Genomic DNA, 23,773 nt, shown 5'->3' with positions numbered 1-23,773 from the left:
GTTTGAAGGTTCATGGGACTAAATGCCATCAAGGTTTAAATTTTAAATGTCCAAGGTATTTTTCTTAAAAATATATATTGAAAAACATGTGAATTTATGTTTATTTTTTGCTATAAAATGTTTAAACTTGATGAGTTTTCAAATTCACTAGATCCATATGGTGCAGGTAATGAGGAGACAGAGGATCTTGATGGATGAACTAGCTTGTACCAGATAGTGTACATCCGATGACCTTGTGCCTTCTTTTTTAGTTTATGTTATTCTCCACTTTAGGATGTTGAGTTTTTTTTCTCTAAGTCGATAATGTAACTGTTGGTCAGATTTTTTAGATTCCTTAATTTAGTTGGTTGCACATTTTGGTCTTTAGATGTTTAATCACACTGTTAATTCTGATGTTTAGACATGATTTTATTTTTATTGATTTCTAATTGAACATGTTCGAAATGCACGACGTCAGAGTTGATTTATTTAACTTTATCCATTTTGGGAGGGAGAGTTTTTATGACGTGTTTTGTATAAGGGGATAAAGTTTTAGGTCATTTTACATCACACACATCCATAAAAACATACATGCGTAAACATAATCGTCGAATAAAATTTCGTTTAGGAATTGTACATGTCGGATGACGTTTAACAGAAATGACATTAACTAGTAAACCTCATAAGATTTGCTTCTATTGATATCCATACCGAGTTGTCTTCAAGATGACTTCGCAAAGTTACAAGTTGTGTTTCCAGTTCGGTACTAGCCAAAGGGAGGAGATGACGCGATCTGAGAGAAAAATCTAAGTCAAAAGTTATAGCTCTTAAAATTTGCTTATTATACACATTATAGCAACTATGAAACCATATATATTATAACTACAAGTTCAACTTTAAGAGGTGATAACTTTTGATTCAGATTGAACTATAGGGCGCACAATATATCAAATTGAAGATCTTTGAACGAGTTTCGATTTAATATATTATGCGTTCTGTAGTTCAACCCGAATAAAAAATTATGGTCTCTCAAAGTTATAACTTATAGTTGTAGCAGCTACAATTTCCTAACTACTACGTGTTACTAATTTTAAAAAATTAGCAATAACATTGTTGCTTACTTAAACTTTGAGACATCATAACTTTTGACTATGAGACACACAATATATCAAATCAAAGTTCATTCTTCGATTTGATATATTGTGCATTCCATGGTTAAATCTGAGTCAAAAGTTATGTTCTTTCGAAATTTACTCAACATACTCATTGTAGCAACTATGAAATCGTAACTACTACAACTACAGTTTTAACTTTGATTTGTTACTTGTTCCATTAGGAACAACAGATTTTTTAATCCATCATATTCATGTATTTACGATCTACGTAACTGTATTGATACCATTGAAGGTTGTTCTATTTACTCGTAGTTCTCGTTTGATCACTAATAAAACAAATCTTAGTTTTCGTTTCCCTTGTGATGGGCTTGGAAGAAGGGGGATATGTCAAGTATCCGCATGAGATCATGTCTTCTTAGGTCTATTCTAGATATACAATTCTATTTTGGTAGTTATTTTCTATTTTGGTTGGAAAATATAGTCAAACGTTTAAGGTGATAATTTTTTATTCAGATTGAAATATAGGACGCACAATATAGTAAATCAAAATCTTTGAATAAATTTTAATTTAATATATTATGTGTATTATAATTTAACATATAATTTAACACCGTATTACTATCTTTAAAAATCAACAACATACTAACAAACAAATGGTTAGGAATTTGGATCAACAAGGAATTAGTCCATTGATTTGGTTAAGAATTTGGGCTTCGGGCGGGAACTCGACCCGCGGTCGGGTCCACATATAATTACAATTGTGGCCTCGATCGAGCCCGATGCATCGTGCATGGGCCTTCAAGCCAACTGTCGCGATGCGCTGCCTATTTTTTTTTGCTAAAGCCCTAACGAACCGCGATCGCTAGCAACTTTTCTCGGTGCCAAACTCCAAACCCCAGACCCTCCTCTCCTCTCCTCTCCTCTCCATGGGCAGAACGCTCGACGCCGCCGTCGCCGTGGTGGAGACAATGCAATCTTCTCGTCTCGACGAAGGAGAAAAAGACCTCGCAAAGAAATCCAAGACGAAGAATAAGAGAGAAAAGAGCAAAGTTAAAGAATCCAATAGCAGAGCCCTCCGTGAGGATGAAATCGCTGCCGTGGATTCCCCTGCAAATGGGCACAATGAATCCGTGAAGAATAAGAAGAAGAAGAAAAGAAAGGCAGGCGATGTCGAGATCGAGTTCGACCCTCCGCAGGAGGCAGAGCAAGATGCACAAGTGGAGAAGATTAACAAGGTTAAGAAGAAGAGGGAGAGTGAGAAAGGTGCTCATTTTCGGGTTGAGACGGCGTCAAAGGTGAATAAGGAGAGGAAGCAAGTCGAAGAGGAGGGCGGAAAGAAGGGTGTGGAGGTGGAGCAGGGACCGAGAGTATCTGGATCCGCGATTGTTTCTGGAAACAACACTTCAGGTGCCAAGTACAAGGCTCTCAGCTCATTCTCCGAGACTGGGCTCCCGGCACAAGTCCTTGATTGCTGCAAAAGCTTCAGCAAGCCTTCGCCTATTCAATCACATTCATGGCCTTTCCTCTTAGATGGTCGTGACTTGATTGGTATCGCTGCCACTGGATCCGGTAATCTCATGAACCTTTTGCCCGACTCCTTGTTTTAATTAGGCTTCATGATTTATGCTCATTCAATTTGTTCCTGGCAACCTGATATCTTTTAAACCCTTCACCCATGAATGTATCCATTGAGATTAACTGTGGTGACTCCATCTCGCTGGACTATACTTTTGTTTGCCATAGGCCCTGTAGCTTGTCATAAAGGATCACGAACAATGGTAGACTGAGAAATATATCATTGTTTGCTATCAATACCAGTCCCGTACATTCTTAGTTTCACCTCTACGGTTTTCATTTTTTTTCTTTTTAAGATACTGAGAGATGTGTACGGGAATGTTGTTGGTTTACTCATTTCTACAGGAAAGACACTGGCATTTGGTGTACCAGCATTAATGCATATTCTACGGATCAAGAATGGGAAAGAATCCAAAAGGACAGTTCCTCGTTGCCTTGTCTTGTCTCCTACAAGGGAGCTAGCTCAACAAGTATGTTTGGTTTGATTTTGTTTTCTCTTTCAGTTATTCTCAAGTTTTTTTCCCCCGGAATTTTACTGATTATAAATCTTAGAGAGGTTGCCTAACACACCCAAACACAGTTCCCCAGTTAGTTAATAGTTCATATGTACCTTTTTTTTATACTTTAAAAAAAAAATTATAAACTATTGAATATTTGTAATGTCATGGTAAAAAAGCTTTGAAATTTCATCAAATCTTATGTTGCACATATGTGATACCTGAGTTAATGCACTGATATTTCCTAAGACTTGGAATCATTGTTAGAATTTCCCTAGATATAAATAGTTCAAGAAGCTTACAATTATGATTGAGACGTATTGTGTTTATGTTGACAGTGTTTTTCGTTGCATCATACAATATTCTGTTTGTTCCTTGATGAATCCTAAAAATGTTGGTACACACTTTTTGAGGTTGAAGTTCTTTTTTTGGTAACAGATTTCAGATGTTTTAAGTGATGCTGGGACTCCTTCAGGCACGAAGTCAGTTTGTTTGTATGGTGGAACTTCTAAGGGACCACAAATTGCCTCTCTAAAATCTGGAGTTGTAAGTCAAAGAAGTTTCTCTTTGATATTTTTGTTTTGCAGTCATTTGAATAAATATGTATCATATAGAATTTTTATTTTGTATATATTGAGCTGCACCTTAGAAATATCAAATATTTATATTTGTAGAGCAAAGGGAACAAACAATATTTTAAGCACTTTTTTTATTTTTGAGACTTAAATGACAATATTTTGAAGAAAACAGCTAGAAATGGAAACACAGCTGGGGAAAGAATTCTCTACGAGCCCATTCCCTCCATTTCCTTGAGCAGAAATAGAGGGAGAGATTGAAAGGCCTGGCATTTCTTTCCCCAGCAAAGCTCATTTTTGTTTCTACCCGATTCAGTAGGAAACTGGATAAACTGTTAAAATATTTAAGTTAATTTGTTTTTAAATCTATTCTGTAATTATTTATTTTAATTATTTGTTTTTAAAATATTTAACAAATCAATTTTTGAAAGTAAACTTTTCTTCCTCCTTTCTCTACCTCCAAGATCACAGTTTGATAGGAAACATGGCCAATTTCTTTCTCTCCAAGGACATACAAATTAGGAAAACATTTTCCTATATATATATATATATATAAAGTTTATTTACCTCCCTTCCATAGTTGTTTCTCTCTCTTGTAGGAAACATGGCCTAAGGAATGGATTACCTACTTTGTGAAGTCCCTGGAAGAGTTCAGTTACAACTGCTTTGTTTGACTTTGCTTCAGTTCATAATTCATATATTGGACCACAGACCACTCATCTCTTCCTTTTCAGGACTTACTGTCTTACCTTATGTCTCTGAAAATCTTACTCTTTCTGTGCATAAAGTTTCTTTGCAAAATTTGTCATAAATATGTGTGTAAAAGAAATAAGCAATACAAATTTATACTTTAAACCACCCCTACATGTTTACATGAATAATTGCTTGGTTCTCTATAAAACGATGAAATCTATTTTGAGATCATAATTTTTAATGGTGTGAATTTACTAGCAACTAAAATTTAATTATTTTACCTAAGATATGCGAGGCTAATAGAAATCAGCAAATATCAACTAGATTATAGTGATGCCTTATCTGCAGCTTGTTTTGTAAAATGTATAGAGCAGTAATTGAGTCTAGCATGGTGTAATCCAAACTGAGCCATTTCTCCACAAGATAAATTGAAATTAATCTGCAGAGAATCCTGGTCAACAGAAGAACCTAGCTATTCACCTTGCAAGTTAAAATTACACCAATATCAAATACTTATCTGTTGGGGGATCCATAGAAGAAGTGGAGCTGTAATATTGCTGAGGCTGCTGTGGTGCCAAAACAGATTATGAGGTGGTTGCAGGTAGTTGTGCGACTGGTATTGAAAGGGAAGCTTGGAAAGATGGTGGAGTTTGAGTGTGGTGGATGTGGAAGTTGGGCTTCTAGCTGGAATTCTCTTCATGTAGTCATAAGGTTGTTGGAAAACAATAGGCACTCTGCAGTGAATTGTCAGGTTGGGTAATTCAAGCCGTTGGGTGGCAGAATCTCATGCTGGAGGTGGCACTGGCAAAGAAGCAGTGGGAAATTTTTTGCTGGTGGGGGATCATAGGCAGTCAACTGTTGAGGTCTTACAAGAGAGTTGGCTAAAAAAGGTGCAGGATTGCGCGATAGACTAAGTCAGGAAGTTGGCCGCCTCTTGCGTGAGGGATGCTGTTTCAAGGTCTGCAGTGACTATGGGTTTATGTTTGGACTCTCTGATGCAGATCTTGTTTTGACTCTTCAAGATCTGCAGCAACTATAGGTGAGAAGGAAGCTTGTAGGTGGGTTATGATATCATCGTGTGATCACAAGAAATAAAGTGCTGAGGGTTTCTCATGCAAGAGAGAGGGTTTCTTGCACCAGGGATAAGGAGCTCGTTGATAGTGGATTTGGCTAATGTAGCACCGGGAACAATCTCAAATTTTGATGATTGCTTCCTCAGATTCTAAGTAAATTTTCAAGGGGCATAAAAGTGGTCTAAAGAAAGGGACTAATAACCCTCAAGTCTTATAAATATGAGACTCTGAAAGGTTTAGGCTCTTGGATGTATGAGGCTTGGGGACTCTAAGTAATGGATCTTATGGCTGATGAGTAAAATGAAAAAGTTGTGTTGACAGGAGCAAGTTTGTATTAACAGTAAGGTCGGAATAAAAATTTAAAATGTTACACCACAATGCAAAGCTTTAAAAAAAAAATCAGACAAGAAAGAAGGGAGATTGTTTATACTTTATGATGAGGAGAGCTGGGGGCTTGGGAAGGTACTCTTTGATAGTAGCTTTTTCTTGGACCACTGTGCAAGTAACTTAGCCTTAAATTTGTCTGGGAGATTTAGTATTATCAACCCAACCCATATGGCCCCCTACTCGTTCATCTCTAGTTGCCTTTTTTTACTTGAGTAGAACTGATTCAAGAGCCATGAGAGGTAGCTAGAGTCTAATGGGCTTTTTGTGAAATTCAGGAGTCCTTAACTGATTCAAAGAGTTTTTTGCACAATTCTTATGTCCCAGTGGCTTTGTCTAGTCTGTGTATGCTTGATGCTGAAACAGTCAAGTTCTTGTTATGAGTGGCGACGCTAATGTCTAAGGCAGTCTTGAGTTCAGCCACTAATCCCTTTTAGATGTCCAAGATAATCTGGAAAATCATGTGTTCTAAGGTGAATTGAACTTGTAGAAGACCTAATTGCTCCTGCTTCTAGAGCAACAACTTTTCTTTTTTTCTAGTTGAGCTCAAAGGCCATGGTTATGCTTAGGGATAACGGTATCAGACAACCAATAATATGACTTGATTTAACCTTGAAAGTGACAATAAAATTTGAATATATAAATGAGTGATACAAGTTGACTCATGTACAAGGTATATTAATATTAAAATCTTTAATAATTTTTTATGTCACAAATTTATAGAGAGGTTAATCATCGACCTTACCAAATTATTTTTTTAAAAAAATATAATTAGTTGACCTAAATAACACATTTCATTTAGGATACGTTTAACATGATAAATTACGATATAAAATGCCACCCGTAATTCTGCTATATTAGTTTGAGTGGGTTGACTTGTTCCCATGTGAGTCGTTTGTTCTCATCTTTAAGTTGTCTACACTCACCATCAGCTTTAAGTTTGTTAGCTCTCCCCAACAGAAGGTTAATATGCACTTCAATATCATTGGCTAAATTTCTAAGGGCTAAAAATTCATGAAAGAATTAGATGTGGAGTTTCGTTGAGAGGTTTGGGAACATAACTCAATGAAGATAGATTTTGGTCAACTTAGAGTATTTCCAAGTCTCATCTGTCTTTTATATCCCATTGAGCTTGATTTATATGGCCTATAGGTTCAAGAAGTGATTCTAGAGGTCGCCAATGATAGATTCCTGGTGTTGATGTTTTTGGGGTTTTTGATAGAGGTGTGCATGCAAGCACATAAGACATACTCCCTCTGCTGTCAATGGTCATCTCAAGGGTGTGTTCGAGGAATTACTATACAATATTTCTGTCTATCTTCTTTAGGAAGTTGGAGGTTTTAATGCATTCAGATAGTGTTTTTGCATCATGTTGTTTGTTCTCAGAGAGCCCCAGAAGAATGTTGTGTGGGTCATGTCACAGCAGACCCATTGAGGATCAATCAAAAGGAGCAAGAGACATTGGCAAACTGCTTCTTCTACCCCCAGTAGAAGAGGGGAAATGCTGGTTTTCCATTATGAAAGTGGAGATATGTTCTAGATTCTCTTGGTAATGCATACCCTCTACCCTCAGTGAAATAACCTTTCACTTGGGTTTAACCCTAAAAATCACTCAGTTAAGAAGGTAGACAAGTGGCACCCGTGATTAGGGGAGAATTGACTAATGCTTAGATTTCTAAGTTTTTAGATAAAAGGGTGCAAGTCAAGTTGGATGCTGACATGAAAGAATTTTTAGAAAAGGTTAGCGCAATTGGCGAGAGACACATAGGCTCTCTTGCTAGTAACTGGTGCGTGGAGGAAAAAGAAGTTGGAGGAAAAAGGAGTTTGGGCTGTATTGTCTATCCTTAAATTTCTCTAGTTTGGATCCTATTATGGTGGAGGGCGTAGGATAAAACTCATTCTAGTTGAACTCTTTCACCTTAGGCCTTAGTTTTGACTGCATGAGGAACTCAAAATCAAAGAGGTTTGGTTTGTGTGATTCAAAATTTTATGAGGAAACCTGGACAAGAGGAGCATTTTTTGATCAAATTAAATTCAAGTTGCCTAGAGAAAGCTTTGAGGTTTAACTGGATATTGAGGGCTCCTTCCTCCATGCAATGTTTGTAATGTTACCCTTTTGTTGACTTATCTCATAAGTAAACGAAGTCACAGTGAAGTAGCTTATATCAGGACTAAATGAGTACGCCTTTTTTTCTCAATGTTATTTTTTTTTCCTTTGCATTTATTAGTTGCTTTGGCCACTTAATTTCATCTGTTTTGCCTTATTGATGAACTTTGATATTTCAGTCATCCATCTGTAATTGCCTTCTGAGATTATTCATGAGGGAACATGATAAAAATAGGAAAAAATAGTTTTGTTCTCTGAATGTATAAACTCAATCAAAAATTTCAGTTTCTCAACTAGGTAGATAGTAAGTAAAGTTTGTTTTTTGTTCTTTCTCCATAAATTGTATAGTAATCGCCATAAAGAAAATACACGGCCCCACTTCATTTGCAATTATCTATTCTTGTACAATATCTGACTAGGTTTTTTCCTATGGTTCTCCCAGGATATTGTTATTGGTACTCCTGGTCGTATGAAAGATCTAATTGAAATGGGCATTTGCCAACTCAAGGAAGTAACTTTTGTGGTGAGTATGATGATCTTTATTGAATGTTCCATTTTTTTAGTCTTTCTTTTTTCTCGCACAATGTGGATCTTTTTATAAAATTATTGTAAGACATTCATCATACTATCATTTACATGTTCTGATCTAGGAACACACAGAATCTGCACTCAATAATTGACATACAATATAATTTATAAATGTTGAATTCATGATTGATAACTCAAGTGATGGCTCATGGGGTCCTTTTTAAATGAAAGGATATTACTACTGGTTTCCATTTTTGGTAAGAATAAACTAAGGGTAACACAATTTAGGTTGGCAAGTTATAAACGGATTGCATCTCATTCACCATGACACATTCACATCCTTTGGGCCAAATTATATAATTTGCATATGATCCACTTTCAAATGGATTGCCTTGACCGAAACTATTTAATTAAATGAGTTACACGGTATATATTGTGCCAAAGGACCCACTTAATTAAATGCTTTAAATGGGTCATAATGGGCCATGTGACTCAATTCAACCTATTTAATTAAATAGATTTATCATTTTAAACCCAATTCGACCTCTTTATTTGCAGGTCATAACCGGGTTGACTGCTTATACTCCAAACTTGTTTACCAATTCAAACCAGCCGAATTATGGGTCAAGTGTAAAAGGGTTGGGTCAACTTTTATTACCCTTAGAATAAACTATAGATTATTATACAATTTTTCGACCGTAATTCATTTACAATTTATTTCACTATTATACATCTAATCTTTTGGGTATAATCATAATTATAATTTGCTTGTAAGTTGTAACAATTTCATTATGTTCACGAATCTTCTTTTGTGCAATTCATCTTGGATTTCTAGTTGTCAGAATTATACAACTCATGATTCCTATCATACAATATGATACTATTCATATATGAAAGATACAATTCTTACATATGAATTGGAAGTGAAAATTACCATTATGATTTAGTTTAATTTAATGCAAATTTCATTTTATATTTCTAAATATGAGAAAGAAAACTAATTAAAAGATTAAAATTTACCAAAATTCCCAATATGCTAAAATTAAATCAAATTTATTATAAAAGAAGAAAAATTATTGAATTTTATATTATATATGAAGGATAGTCTTGGTGCAACGATAAAGTTGTTGCTATATAACCTCGTGGTCACAAGTTCGAGTCATGGAAACAATCTATTTCAATGCAAGGTAAGACTGTGTGCAATAGACCAAATGTGATCCGACCCTTCCCCAATACCCCACATTGGCATAAGTTTTGTGTACCGGAATGCCCTTTATGATAAAAGTAAAGTAGTCTGATAGTTAAATTTCAAAGCTAAGAATAAAATAAAAAATTGTATCAAATAGATAGAGTTGACGATAGCCAATATGAACTCAACATGTAACAATGATTGAGAATAAATTCTCACATGTGTACATTGAAACAAGGAAGAAACTGATAGTAACTTTAAAGTCAGGTCGTGGCTAAGTTGTCTTTTATTGACGATAATGATTTTCCATTTCAAAAACATTTGATGAGCAAGAGTCCTATTACTTATTTTATTTCTATTCTTAATGGGAAGAGATAATCAGTAATTTCTACATTGTGACAATGGGAAGTATGCTTATACCCTATCTATTATATTACACTATTAATAAATTATTATTTTATTTTGCATACTTTTGAGATAATCAATAAGGAGGAATAGATTGTCTCAAGTATACATTGAAACCATAAGGTAGAAATTGATACTAACAAGTGGGATATTTTTGAAATTAAAATAAACTATATATATATATATATATATATATATATATAGTGGGATAGTACCTAATATTAAGCCAATTAGATTATCCCTATTTATGGCTAGGAGTTAATTGAATTATTAACCTAAGTTTAATTAGAAAACTAAGTTTGTTGCCTTGTAGTCGCATGTTTGACCGCCGATGCTGCCCTTCCCTCCATGAGGGCAGCAACGATGCTAGCACCGCCCTTCCTATTCTGTGCTGTCTGTGACTGACCTCTTTGCCGATGTCTTGCGAGCTGCAACTGCCTCCGTGATCCCGCGGAGGTCGCCATAGCCTTCGTGACCTCGAGACGGTGCCGAGCAGAGGGCGGAATGACAAATTTTGCCCGTTTTGCTGTACGAAATTTTAAACCATGATATGAGTTTAATTATATTTGATTGTTTTATAAATAAATTATAGCAGAAGTCATATGAAGTCGCTCGTCATCAATGGTAGCAAAAGGTGGAATCCGCCACCCTAGCGGCTCCACACGGTCGACCCCACGATCATCTGTGAGGAGGTAAATCGGGAAGATGTAGTTGGCCAACGCGGGGAAGGCTTTTTTTCCTTGGCTTTGCAAGATTTGAACCCTTGTCCTATATAGCAACTCTACCCTGCACTAGCCAACTCAACGCTACCTCGGGGGCCAAGTCGCTGGACATCAAGATTTCATATAAGGTGTCATTAAAGGGTTTTTTTCTTAAATTTTATGTGAGGGCCTTTTTAGGTTTGAGTTAGCCGAATACCTTTTTAAGCTTAATTTCTTTAGATGAATTAAAAATTCTTTTATTATGAGTGAATTAGAGGTTTTAAATATTGTCTTCAAATTAGATTCACAAATAAAGGTTAATGTAATCATATGTTGAGGTGCCTATCATCCATGGAGCCACTTGTGTATAAAAGGTAATATTTATTAAAATTATTTGTTTGATCGGATCTAGTTTTTTAAGAATTTAAGCTCTTCTTCATTTGGACAGCTAGGTTCACGTCTCTTATCTCTTATACTAGTGATAGTTAGAGAATCTCTTAAAAGATTGTCTTTATCCATTCACTATATAATAAAAAATTTAGCCAAAACATTTACATAATTCTCAAAATATGAAAAATTAATTAATCCATGAAAATTGAAAGTTTTTAAATAAATATAACATGATCAATACTTAAAATCATCAAAATATAGAAATCAAAGATCAATCTTTATGACTATTATAAATGCAAGGTCTCGAATTTGATACCTCTGCAATAAAACTTCAAAATGAAGATCAATCTTCATTACCATTGTAAATGTAAGTTTGTGGACTTGATGCTTTTACAATAAACTTAAAGATCAATCTTCATTATCATTGTAAATGCAAGTTCTTTTACTTGATGCCTTTGCAATAAAATTATAATTTAAAATATTTTATTATGTGTAATAATAATAATAATAATAAAATATATATTAAATTTATACATTTAACAATTGTTACAAAAGATTCAATAGATATTAAATATCTCACGAGATAATATCAAAACTTGAACTCAATATTCAACATCTCAAATTTATACATATATAGCAATTAAATTTTTTTTTAATTAATATATTTTATATTTAAAAAGTATTGAAATCGTATTGGCATGACACAATATGGAAACGATACCTTGTTTCAGTCATAACCCGAAATTCTAGCATGGTTCGAAATTTTGAATCTTCTATTATTGTGCCAAGTAGTATCATGTTTTGGTAATTATCAGAATGATACATTTTGACTGTTTGCACGGTATGAGATTTCAAACCATGACTTATACCAAGATAATGTGAGGCCTGTCTGTTGCTGAAATTACCATTAGGTTTGAGGTTGAAAGGTGGTTGCACTCGATCTTGCAATTTTTGGTATCTGTTATACTGGATCTAACAATTTGGTAATCAATCCTTAACCCGCTTTGTAAAGTTTGTCTGTAAATAGCTTTGAAGATGATCTAAACTATATGCATTATCGATGATGGCTCACTACTCAACTCAATTTTTTTTTTCTCTTACCACCTAAGAAGAAAAAAATACAATTCCAATCAAACTAAGAAAATAATATACTATAACTTTTATAGACTATTTCAATCAAAATAATAAAAAAAACTAATAATTTAGAAATAAATTAACCTGCTTAAACGTTAACTAAAATAACATACTCTTGTATTAAATCAAAAGATACCCAATTCAAAAACTCAATACAACCAAAATTCAACTACGATTCAAATAAAAATTCAAAATTTAAATCTATTCTATGTTTGCATCACTATAATTTGCCTACTTTTCTGTACTTTGCAAATATTATTTTGCTTTTTCAGTAACATGCAGATCTTGAAGAGTGCTCACTCATGGTTAGCTGATAATTGTAGGTTCTTGATGAAGCAGATAGAATGCTTGACATGGGTTTTGAACCAGAAGTCCGCTCGATATTAAGTCAAACATCATCAAGTAACACTTGTTTTATTTATTTTTCAAAGCTTTGAAAATAGCTTTATTTTTTATCATTAAGAAAATATGATTAGGAATAGCTTGGTTGTATTTGCATCATTCTTTGTCATTATAATTGTTTGGACCTAATTGTAATACTAGTGATCTAGAATGTGATACAATTAAAGTTTAGTTTTATATTGTGTATACATAGTGGGGACTACCACTGGTTTTAAACACCAATAATTTTCTTATTTAAAGTCTAGTTTTATATTATTCATGCATAGTATGAAATCCCAATATCTTTCCTAATTTACATGGTATCAGAGCCAAATGGCTTCATCCTTTCGCGAGTTCCATTCCTGTGAGTTTCTTCATCATGGAGTGGAGATCTCTTCATCTTGTTCAAAGCATGGTTGATCTGTTGTCTTATGACCTGGACAACCTGCTGCTGGGAAACATCATATGCTGTCCTCATCAACAAGCAGAAATTGCTTGGATGATGGCTGCTTCTGTGAAGGGTTCTCTCAATTCAAATTTGTGATACCAATAGGGCAATCTGCTGCCTTGTTCTTCTCAACCTGCTGTCCTATTCTTCTGCAGCTTTCTCAATTTTTCACTATTTTTCAGATTTTTGCTGTTTGCAGAAATTGTTCTCAGACATCTGTTCCACTGATGCTAGGAAGAATTATCCCTGCACTTCTCAGATTTCCACCTTTCTCTTTCTGCTGTTTATTCACAGATCCTCTTTCTGGTCTCTAGTTTTCAGTGACTCTGTTCAAGCAGATCAGATTAGCTTGTTTTTTCCAGTCCTTCCATTTTTGCTATTCTTTGCATCGTTCCTGCAGTTTCAGTTATCTTCTATTGATTCTACAATTTCAATTCTGCGATTTTTTTCAAATTATATTCAAGTCCTCGCTGTTTTCTGTTTGATTCCAACATCATATTCTGCTACATTTCCCTTGATTTCCCTCCATTGTCAATTTCAGCAAGGAACCATGGAAAGGTTTCAAAACTTAGAGAATTGGTACCACCTAATTCAGTTGAGAGGTAAACAACCTCACACAGAGAAATGAATGTACTCATAGAGAAGGAAGCTTACAAAGAAAATTTTTATTAAGCAAAAGAGTGTTTTAGATGGGGGATTAAGGTCTAAAGTCTCCAACCTAGACAAAATTAAATAAAATATAAAATTATTCGAGAAATGAATAACCCTATGCCACCGAAGAGAAATACATCATATTACAAACTAGAAAATAAATCAAATTAAATTAAAGGTTTACCAAAACTATCCTTCATCTAATGAGATATTTTTCTTAAATAACTAGTCCTCTTAAGAGGTTCTACCAAAATAAAAATTTCTGAAACTTTTAAAATTTAACTTCCTAATTTGCATTGTGCTATCCTATTGAAAACTTGATCGTAGTCCAATTGTTATCATCTTTTTTGGCTACTTTCCAAGTACAAGGAACAATAGTTTCTTCTTTATGTTTTCTTTGATAGTCTATAACTAAGAAACTTATGCATTTTCTTTCTTTTTGGTTGCCCCTTGTAATGAATAAGAAAATGCGCTGACTTGTCATGGGGTGAGAATGATAGCTGCATCTCCATAGTAGTCATGATGTGGAAATGATATCTTCTTATTAGTTGCACATGAAGTATCCAGGTTGAGTAGCTTTTACCAAGGATTGCGGTGTCGTTTCGTGCCGGGCGGCACGAACAGTTTTTACCGTTCCGTCGCCCGGCCGAAATTGGCACACGACACGCCGCAATTTCGGCGCGTGTATTGCGCGGGCGTGGGTTGTGCTTTCGGCGCGTGATACGCACCAGCACAAGCGACACTCGCGACAGAAGGAATCGAATCGATTCCTTCTGTCGCGCGAACGATTACAGAAGGAATCGATTCGATTCCTTCTGTCGCTTGCAAAAACCCTATAAAACGTACCGATTAGCAGCAGCAGCGAGGCAAGGCGAGGCGAGCAATGGCGAGGCGAGCAGCGGCAGTGGCGAGGCGAGCATCAGTAAGGCGAGCAGCGGCAGAGGTACGATTCCCTATTCCCTATTCGTTTCATCCGTCTCGTATGCATCGCTGGCGGCGCCGAAGGCGTCACCGGACGCCTCCGGCGGCACCGGAGGCGTCCGGTGACGCCTTCGGCGACGCTAGACCCTGCGATCCGCCGCTGCTGAGCGGCGAGATCGCTCCCAGCGGCGAGATCGGGTGCGCCTCGTGCGTGCCCGAGAGATTTTATTTTGATTTGGAAAATAAATTGTAATTTAGATTTATAACAATTCCTAAGGTAGGCGTGATATTCCAAACAGACTTTTATAAATCCTAATTAAATTTTCTTAATAAAAATTAAAATGTATCAAAAATATATTTAAAAATTAAAATTTAATTAATATTCTGAAAAATTAATTTTTAATGTTTTAAATTGTATTTAAAAATTTTAAAAAAATTATAATAAATCTGTTTAAAATTTTAAAAAATTATAAAAATTCAGATATATATTATAATATTTTTTTATTTAAAATTTAATTTTTTAAAAAAATAATAATAAAAATTCAGATTTATATTCTAATATTCTAAAAAAATAAAAAATCTAAAAAAACTAATAAATTAAATTTATATTTTGATATTTTTATTATTTTATATTTTTAAAATAATAATTAATTAATTAATTAATTTGTATAATTATTATATATAAAATAACATCTTTATGCTAATTTATATATTTATTATAGATAATATTTTTTATCTTAGAATTAATTTAAAATTTGGATCCATGAATATTAACTTTTGTACTTTTGTAATATGTTTAGAAATATTACAAGTCTTTTATTTTAAAATTTTTGATAAAGGTATGTTGTTATGTTTATGATTCCTAATAAAATACTATTAATCTTGTGCAATTCTGATCAATCTAAATTGAGAAAGATGAATTAATATTTTTAGGAGATTGTTTCAAATGTCTGAAGTTGATGTTTATAATTTATATACTTAATTTGTAAATTTACAATAATAAATACATTTTTGACATTATAAAATGATGATCATTACCTAGAAATGTATATTATCCTTACTTTTTGTATAATGCATAGGTAATGGCACAAAAACAACAATCTCATGATCCAGCTTGGAGCCACACACGTCGATTAGAAAATCGATTCCATTGGCAATGTTTGCATTGCGATATGATTGGACGCGGCGGCGGGGTCACACGCTTAAAACATCTTGCTGGTGGATATCCGGATGTTTCTAATTGTCCAAAAGTTTCTCAAGAAGTTCGTCATGCAATGAAAGAGGAACTTGATGGCAGAAAAGCATTAAAGTATAAACAACAACGAGAACGTGAACTTGTTGATAGTCGAAGCTCTAAAGAACCAATCTATGATGAAATGGAAGGTCGTGGTGAAGTTCCAAATGACGAAGACTTTTTAGCAGCTCTCAGTGCCTCTCGAACTCAATATGACTATGAGCAAAATATGCAACATAGAAGTGACTCTGGTGCTAGTGGAAGTGGCTCAACTACTGCATCAACATTAGGAAGGAGTGCAAGTGTTCGTATTACTTCAACACAAGGTGGTATTGGTCGTTTTTTTTCTTCCATGGGACGAAGACGTGCAGTTGATATTGCTGATATTGATCCACTGCATTTCCAGACCAAGCTAGCAAACAGACTAGGATTGATGATGCATATTCAAAAGAGAAGAAGAAATCAATCGGTAAAAGTATTGCTAAATTTTTCCATTTTAATCATATTCCCCCTAATGTAGCAAACAACACATACTACCGTAGCATGGTGTCCAACATCCAAAAATCTGGTCATGGTATTCAACCTCCGACTGCATATAAAATTGCCGGTCCATATTTAGATGAACAAGTGGAGGAGATCAAGACTTGGATCCTATCATGCAAGAAACAATGGAGCTTATATGGGGTTACGTTGATGTGTGATGGCTGGACAGGACCTACACGGATGAGCATCATCAACTTTCTACTATACTGCAATAGAAAGGTGATATTTCATAAATCTATTGATGCAACTACAGACTATCATGATGCACCCTACATATTTCGTTTGATGGATAGTGTAGTTCACGAGATAGGTGCAGAACATATAGTACAGGTGATTACAGATAATGGTGCCAACTTTAAAAGGGCTGGAGAGATGTTGGAGCAAAGGTATCGAACATTATTTTGGACACCATGCGCACCACACTGTATCGATTTGATGATGACAGATATCGGTAAGCTCGATATAGTGAAGAAGGTAGTGAAAAAAGGTCAATCTTTAACAAAATTCATCTATAATCATCATTGGGTTCATGGATTAATGAGGAAATTTATTGATGGGGAGATTCTGCGACCAGGAGCGACTAGATTTGCCACTCACTTTCTACTGTTAAAATCGTTGAATCAGAAAAAAGTCGGATTAAAGGCCATGTTCTCTTCTGAGGATTGGGAAGTCTCTCGATATTCTAACACGACTGAAGGTAAGGAGGTGCAAAAAATTATTATGTCTGTCAGATTTTGGGACTATATCGCAGATATTCTTATAGCAGTAGAACCATTGTACGTTGTTCTACGTAAAGTTGATATGGACAAGAAGCCACAAATGAGCATCGTTTACCGCCTAATTCATGAAGCAAAAGAGGAAATTAAGAGACGTCTACAATCATCGACCAAGTATCAACATTACATTGATATAATCACTACAAGATGGGATGATCAAATGGGAAAACCTATTCATTTGGCCGGTACGTATTTTTTAATGATAACGAATTTTTAATATTGTTATTAATAATTATATATGTTTAATTATTATAGGCTATTATCTCAATCCGGCATATCAATATCGTTATAATCTTGGCACAAATGATGATTTATTAGTGGCCCTCAGACATGTAATATCAAGACTGCATACAAACACAGAATCAATTGCTGAGACTATTAATGAAAGTCGATTATTTCGAGAGGCATATGGTTCTTTTAGCGATTCTATTGCAGTTTCATGCAGATATAAAATGGATGCAGGTAAATATAGTAAAAATTATTTCTAATTATTGTCAACAAATATAAGTAATTATTTTAATTTTGTTCTTATTTATCTTACAGCTGAGTGGTGGCTACAATATGGAGGATCAACTCCAAATTTGAAAAAGATTGCAGTACGAATTCTCTCACAGACAACGTCTTCAAGCGGTTGTGAAAGAAATTGGTCAACTTTCTCCTTCATTTATACAAAAGTACGAAATCGTCTTTCTTATCGTCGCTTGGAGAAGATGGTCTACGTTCATTATAATATGTGTCTTCAACTAAGAGCAATAACATAAGAGAATGAAGAACAGGAGTCTGGTGATGTAGACTCATTTGATATTGGATTTGTCCAGACTGAGAATGATCCAATGATGGATTGGTGGAGTACTGTTGAGGCTGAGAATCCATTACTTGATGAAGCAGGAGACCCACCACGACCATCTCAATTTCTTACTCAACAGATTGAAAAAATACAAGCTAGAGGAGATATCTGCGAGGAAGAAGATGATGAAGCTTTTGATCAAGAATTTTAATTTTCTGGATCTCGGTCTAGGCGTTCTCAAACATCACAAACCGAACCAAAGTCCATAGATAAAGGCACAGGCAAAGCTCCTGCAATTTTTACTAAAAAGAAAGAAAAAGACAAACCTCCTACTTTTATGGGAAGTGGTCCATTTAGAATTAGAGAAAATCCACTCGATGCAATTGATGAGCAAGAACATGATGGCAGTGATGAAACATCATCACCTTCTGACACTGTAGTCTGACGAGAAGTTCGAAATGAGGATAGTGATGTTGATAGCAGTGCAAGTACTCATGGAAGTGATGACAGTGGTGATGCATCTAGTGGTAAAAATTATGTCCCCCCCTACTCTAGCACCAGAGCCATGGACATGTGAGATAGATTACACACATGCAACTCAAGATGATGATCATGGAGCTAGAGGTAGTACTATTCAATATCAGCGTCGATATAAGGGTGACAAACAAAAGAAAGCTCATAATTATCAAGATATGCGGGAGAGTTTAGCTGAGATTGATTCTAGTCGAAGTTCATCATACTCGCAACCTTCTTATTATAACTCTGATGCATCATATGGTGATCCGTCATACCAGAGCTCGGGGACGTATGCTTATCCTTATCCTTATCCTTTGCCTGTACCCGTTCCGATTTCAGTGGTGTCAGTTCAAATCCAACATCCAGTGATGAATCGAGACACGCTGATGAACATGTGGAGAAATCAATATCAATATTGCATGTCATGGGATGCTTATTTAATCTGGTCATTGGAGAACTATGGAGTTGACCTAAGCAAAATGTCGCAAGAATCAATGCTTCCATCTGATTCATGCCACTCCTTTTGGTATTAATAAGGTAGCATATTATGATGTATCAATTTTAATTCAAGTTATTCCTAGATCAACTTTTTTTAAAGAAAACTATATTTAATTATTTTTTCTAACCATATTAAGTTGTTCAATAATTAAGAATTTATATAAAATTAATGTACAACTTATTTTTAAATTATACACAATAAACATATTTATCTAATAATTACTATATATAAATAAAAAAATACCGAAACAGTATCGGCACGGTACGATACGATACCGAAACCGTATCATTCCGGTCCGGGACCGAAACCTCGACACGGGTCGAGATTTTAAACCTTGGCTTTTACTACTGTTGATAACACTGTCGACACACCATCATCATAATAGTGGGTAGAATAAGTTGATAATTTTACACCATTGAGCAACACTTAGTAAGTTACGTAATGAAAAAGGGCAGCTTGGTGTACGAACCTCCTGCTAATGTGAGGTCATGGGGAAGAGTCATATCACATTGGGTTTATTGTACATAGCCTTACCCTACATTGCAAGACCTTATTTCCGTGACTCAAACTCGTGACCACAAGGTCACTTAGTAGCAACTTTATCGTTTCTCCAAAGCTAAGTAAGTTATGTAGTGCTGAAGAAATTTGAGCAGTCACTTCATGATTATTTTTCATCATCAATTAATGTGGGGAATACTCTAAGTCTCTAACTGCTAGTTAAACAGTTCGTTTCAAACCAAAACATCTAATTTCAAACCTCATTTCAAGTTTTCTCTTCTTTTTGTGCTGGCCCTGCCAAAATACCCACCTAAAAATGTCATAGTTGATTGAAATGGCATCACTTTTGCAAAACATTCTATGCTCATCATATAGATACAACATGATTTTTAATGATATCAATGCATTTTCCAGTACCAAACAGATGTCACTATAAATTGAAAAAGAATCTTCCTCCATCCTTTGCATTTTGTAGTTCTGTCTCTTGATATTGGACAGTGGTGGATTAATGGTATTAATTTTTTACATTACTTACCATGTTGAATGACTATGCCTGTTTTACATTTAGTGAATCCGAAATTGCTCTCTATGTTCAGTCATTGTCTTGTTTTAATTTGAATTCTGTAGTTTCTTTACAATATTGCATAAAATGTTGTTCTTTGGATGTCTTCTGAATTACAAAATCTTGTCCCTTTAAATGAACTGATATATTATGAAGTGCTATTTTTGTTATATATAACTCATCCTTGCTTAAACAGCAAGGCAGATGGTGATGTTTAGTGCAACATGGCCTTTTGCTGTTCACCAGTTAGCCAAAGAGTTCATGGATCCAAACCCTGTGAAGGTATGGCTACTGCTTTGTTTTGACTTTTTGACATAGTTGCTCATCTATATCCTGGAATTACCACTTCCAGGTTGTTGTGGGATCTGAGGATCTCTCGGCTAATCATGATGTAATGCAGATAGTAGAGGTAATTTTTATTTTCTAGTTAAACAATGACTGCATTGTATGTTCCTTTTACTTATCAACTTAATATTCACAGGTCTTGGATGATCATTCACGGGATTCTCGCTTGGTTTCCTTGCTAGAAAAATACCACCAATCACAACGGTGATTAATCAAATTAGGATTGTTTTTATAATTTGTTTTAGTAGCTGAATTTTGAATTCTTATAGTTTATCTTGCTGCACAATTGATATAAGTTGCACATGAGGCCAATACACCTTAAGGAAGTGCAAATTGTTGTTTAATAAGCCTGCAGATTTTCTCAATATTCTTATTGCAAAATCAAGATAATGAAGCATTAAAGTAATCAATCTATTTTTAGTTGTAGTCTCTGCACAATTGATATAAGTTGCACATGAGGCCAATTTACCTTAAGGAAGTGCAAATTGTTGTTTTATAAGCCTGCAGATTTTCTCAATATTCTTATTGCAAAATCAAGATAATGAAGCATTAAAGTAATCAATCTATTTTTAGTTGTAGTCTCCAATTAACTATTATTTTGTAACAGCAATCGGGTCTTGGTTTTTGTCTTGTACAAGAAAGAAGCTGCTCGCGTTGAGAATATGCTCCAAAATAAGTAATGTGACTATCTCCTAGTTTGTTTTGACAAAATTGTGGTGTGATTTTGTGCTCCTAAGCCTATATATCTTTCAATTTGTTCTATCTGCAACCTTGTGTGTGTGCCTCTAGTGTTTGCTATTTTTTTGTTCAAGTTATTATTGCTACCTTTTGTTTTCTAGAGGATGGAAGGTTGTTTCAGTACATGGAGACAAAGCTCAGCATGATAGAACAAAATCATTATGTTTATTTAAGGAAGGGACATGCCCTTTAATGGTGAGTTTAAATGTCGAAACAAGTTTGCAATCTGGCTCATCATTAGGTCGTGAAAAACTAGTGTGCAATTGATTTCCCCTTTTCTGGTTATTTGAATGGTATCATTCAAGCTTCATGTTGGTACTGACATGGAGAGAGTTTTATCCTGGTCAAACTCTTGCAGATTGCTACAGATGTAGCTTCCCGAGGATTGGATATTCCTGATGTGGAAGTAGTTATCAATTACAGCTTTCCTCTAACCACTGAGGATTATGTCCATAGGATAGGTAGGACAGGCCGTGCGGGTAAAAAGGGAGTTGCACATACCTTTTTCACCAAGGAAAATAAGGTAGTATCCAAAATCATACTATCGATTTTTGAGTCACTTGTTTGTTGTTATGATGGTGTTGAACATGCTATTTTGTTGCTAAATTTAGGGCCTTGCTGGAGAACTTGTTAATGTCCTTCGAGAAGCCGGGCAGACTGTTCCTGTAGCCCTTACCAACTTTGGTACACATGTGAAGAAAAAGGTCAGTAAACGAAGTACTCTCTCTCTCACACTGTTGTATAGCCATCTACTTGCCTCTTGCATAATGAAATCTTCTTTAGTTGATTCAAGACTATGTAGCTTACTATGGGAAGAAACTATTATTATTTTTCTAGGTATGTCATTAAGGAAGACTATGTAGAACACTATCAATACAGTTTTTCATGATGAATCTTTGGTACTAATTGTAACTTTTAATTGATCATGAAATCCATGTGGAAGTCCAAAACAGAAAAAACCAAACTTATCTGATGGTTTCCAGTACATGCCAACATTGAGCATCTGGAATGTGGCTGAACTGTTTTTATGTGTGCAATTTATATATCTAATCTTTCTTCTAAATGATAAAGCAACTGCAAGATATTAAATATCATGATAGTTTTTTTTTTTTCCTTTTTGAGTAACTTATCATCAATATCATTCAAGTTTATGATTGACTACCCTTAGGCTCCGTTTGGTTTGTGGGATAGGATTAATGGTGTTAGAGATTAATAATGTGATAGTGAGTGTTTGGTAGGTGGGATATGATTAATGGTGTAAGGATTAATGGTGTGATAGATGATCATTGGCTCCCTCAAGGGATTATTTATCACACCATTAATCCCTATCCCACCTACACCATTAATCCCTATCCCACAAACCAAACGGAGCCTTAGAGTGTTAGGGAATTCCATGAGGTTTTCTGAATTCAGTCTCTATAGTTATTATCTTATTTGATATGCACTTGTTTCTACTTTTCATCTGTCCCTTCATGCTTTATCTTTTCATTATTACATATCCTCTATTGCATGAGTTTTATTTAATTTTAAAGGATAAGGAGGATTTGCCATATTAATCTCCATGTCATCTGGTATCAAAGGATAGCTTATCCAACTAATTATATTGAAGAATCATGAATTAATGTAGATGTGTTTGCTGTTTGGTTAAATTGTCTAAAAAATCGACTCTGGAATGATATATCACGTTCATAATATTGTAGATGTTGTACCCGCTCACAAACAGCACACATTTATCACAGTATAGCTACAAAAATGTGCATGACTACATTCGAAACTATATGTACCTTAAAGCTTCATGGTTGTCTACTTTATGCAGGAATCGAAGCTTTATGGGGCACACTTCAAGGAAATCACAGCTGATGCTCCCAAGTCGACTAAAATTACATTCTCAAACTCAGATGATGAAGATTGACGATAAAGCTAGCAAGATGGACAGATTGATAGTTGACCAGCATTCATCCACCTTGTATTACTGGTGATAATTTATGATTAGAGATTCTATTTAATTCCCAAACCTCAAGTGTAGCATATTAAAGGAGAAGCAATTAATGCTCAGTATGAGCAGGGCAATTATTTGAAGAAACTGGGTTTGCAGATTGGATGCTGCATAAGCAATTTGTGCAGGTCAAGCACACTTAACATATGGATCTCAATGTTCTTTGCCCCTTGGTGCTGATGATACACATTGAAGGATGGATTTTACCCGACATGTTAGCAATTTTTGTTTCTATATTTTTCATTTTAATATCTTGGAATTTTGGCAAATTTGAAATAATTTGTTTTGAAACAGCTGTAGTTTGTCATGTTGAGTTTTGTTTTGATCCATTACTTTTCACATGTCATGATGTGGATGTAGATATCCATTAATCCTAAATTATCCATGTCTATCATGCATACATATAAAATTGTGATTTGGGTTATCACATTTTTTTAATTTCCGTTAATGGCACTAAATGTTCTTGCATGCATCTTATCCCAATGAGGTACATCATTAAAAGTTGCATATAAATTAGATGATACTTTTTTCCT

General features: G+C 34.8%; 2 protein-coding genes across 2 annotated transcripts; both read left to right on the top strand.

The window, feature by feature from the left end:
- Positions 1–1,918: 1,918 nt before the first annotated feature.
- Positions 1,919–23,569, top strand: LOC122042369 (DEAD-box ATP-dependent RNA helicase 5-like). The gene is made up of 13 exons (XM_042602447.1): positions 1,919–2,663; positions 3,015–3,139; positions 3,605–3,712; positions 8,441–8,521; positions 12,669–12,747; positions 20,358–20,443; positions 20,514–20,570; positions 20,643–20,710; positions 21,114–21,182; positions 21,346–21,439; positions 21,603–21,767; positions 21,856–21,948; positions 23,061–23,569. The coding sequence occupies exons 1-13, from the start codon at positions 2,021–2,023 to the stop codon at positions 23,154–23,156; spliced, it is 1,764 nt and encodes a 587-aa protein (XP_042458381.1). The 5' UTR covers positions 1,919–2,020; the 3' UTR covers positions 23,157–23,569.
- LOC122042370 lies at positions 15,802–19,199 on the top strand. Its single transcript, XM_042602449.1, has 2 exons — positions 15,802–17,484; positions 17,555–19,199. Exons 1-2 carry the CDS (start codon positions 16,524–16,526, stop codon positions 17,785–17,787), a joined length of 1,194 nt encoding a protein of 397 aa, XP_042458383.1. The 5' UTR covers positions 15,802–16,523; the 3' UTR covers positions 17,788–19,199.
- Positions 23,570–23,773: the final 204 nt, after the last annotated feature.

This window comes from Zingiber officinale, chromosome 2A (assembly GCF_018446385.1).
Source record: "Zingiber officinale cultivar Zhangliang chromosome 2A, Zo_v1.1, whole genome shotgun sequence".
NCBI classification, from domain to species: Eukaryota; Viridiplantae; Streptophyta; class Magnoliopsida; order Zingiberales; family Zingiberaceae; genus Zingiber; species Zingiber officinale.
The sequence above is the reverse complement of the archived record's forward strand: the minus strand, read 5'-3'. Positions and strand labels throughout refer to the sequence as shown.

Excerpts from the sequence above, each read along its gene's own strand:
- LOC122042370 (XM_042602449.1), top strand. The coding sequence starts at position 16,524 with ATGGTGTCCAACATCCAAAAATCTGGTCATGGTATTCAACCTCCGACT. Across the intron at positions 17,485-17,554 it reads AAAACCTATTCATTTGGCCG|GCTATTATCTCAATCCGGCA; the intron begins GTACGTATTTTT and ends TAATTATTATAG.
- LOC122042369 (XM_042602447.1), top strand. The coding sequence starts at position 2,021 with ATGGGCAGAACGCTCGACGCCGCCGTCGCCGTGGTGGAGACAATGCAA. Across the intron at positions 8,522-12,668 it reads TCAAGGAAGTAACTTTTGTG|GTTCTTGATGAAGCAGATAG; the intron begins GTGAGTATGATG and ends TGATAATTGTAG. Across the intron at positions 20,711-21,113 it reads AAATACCACCAATCACAACG|CAATCGGGTCTTGGTTTTTG; the intron begins GTGATTAATCAA and ends ATTTTGTAACAG.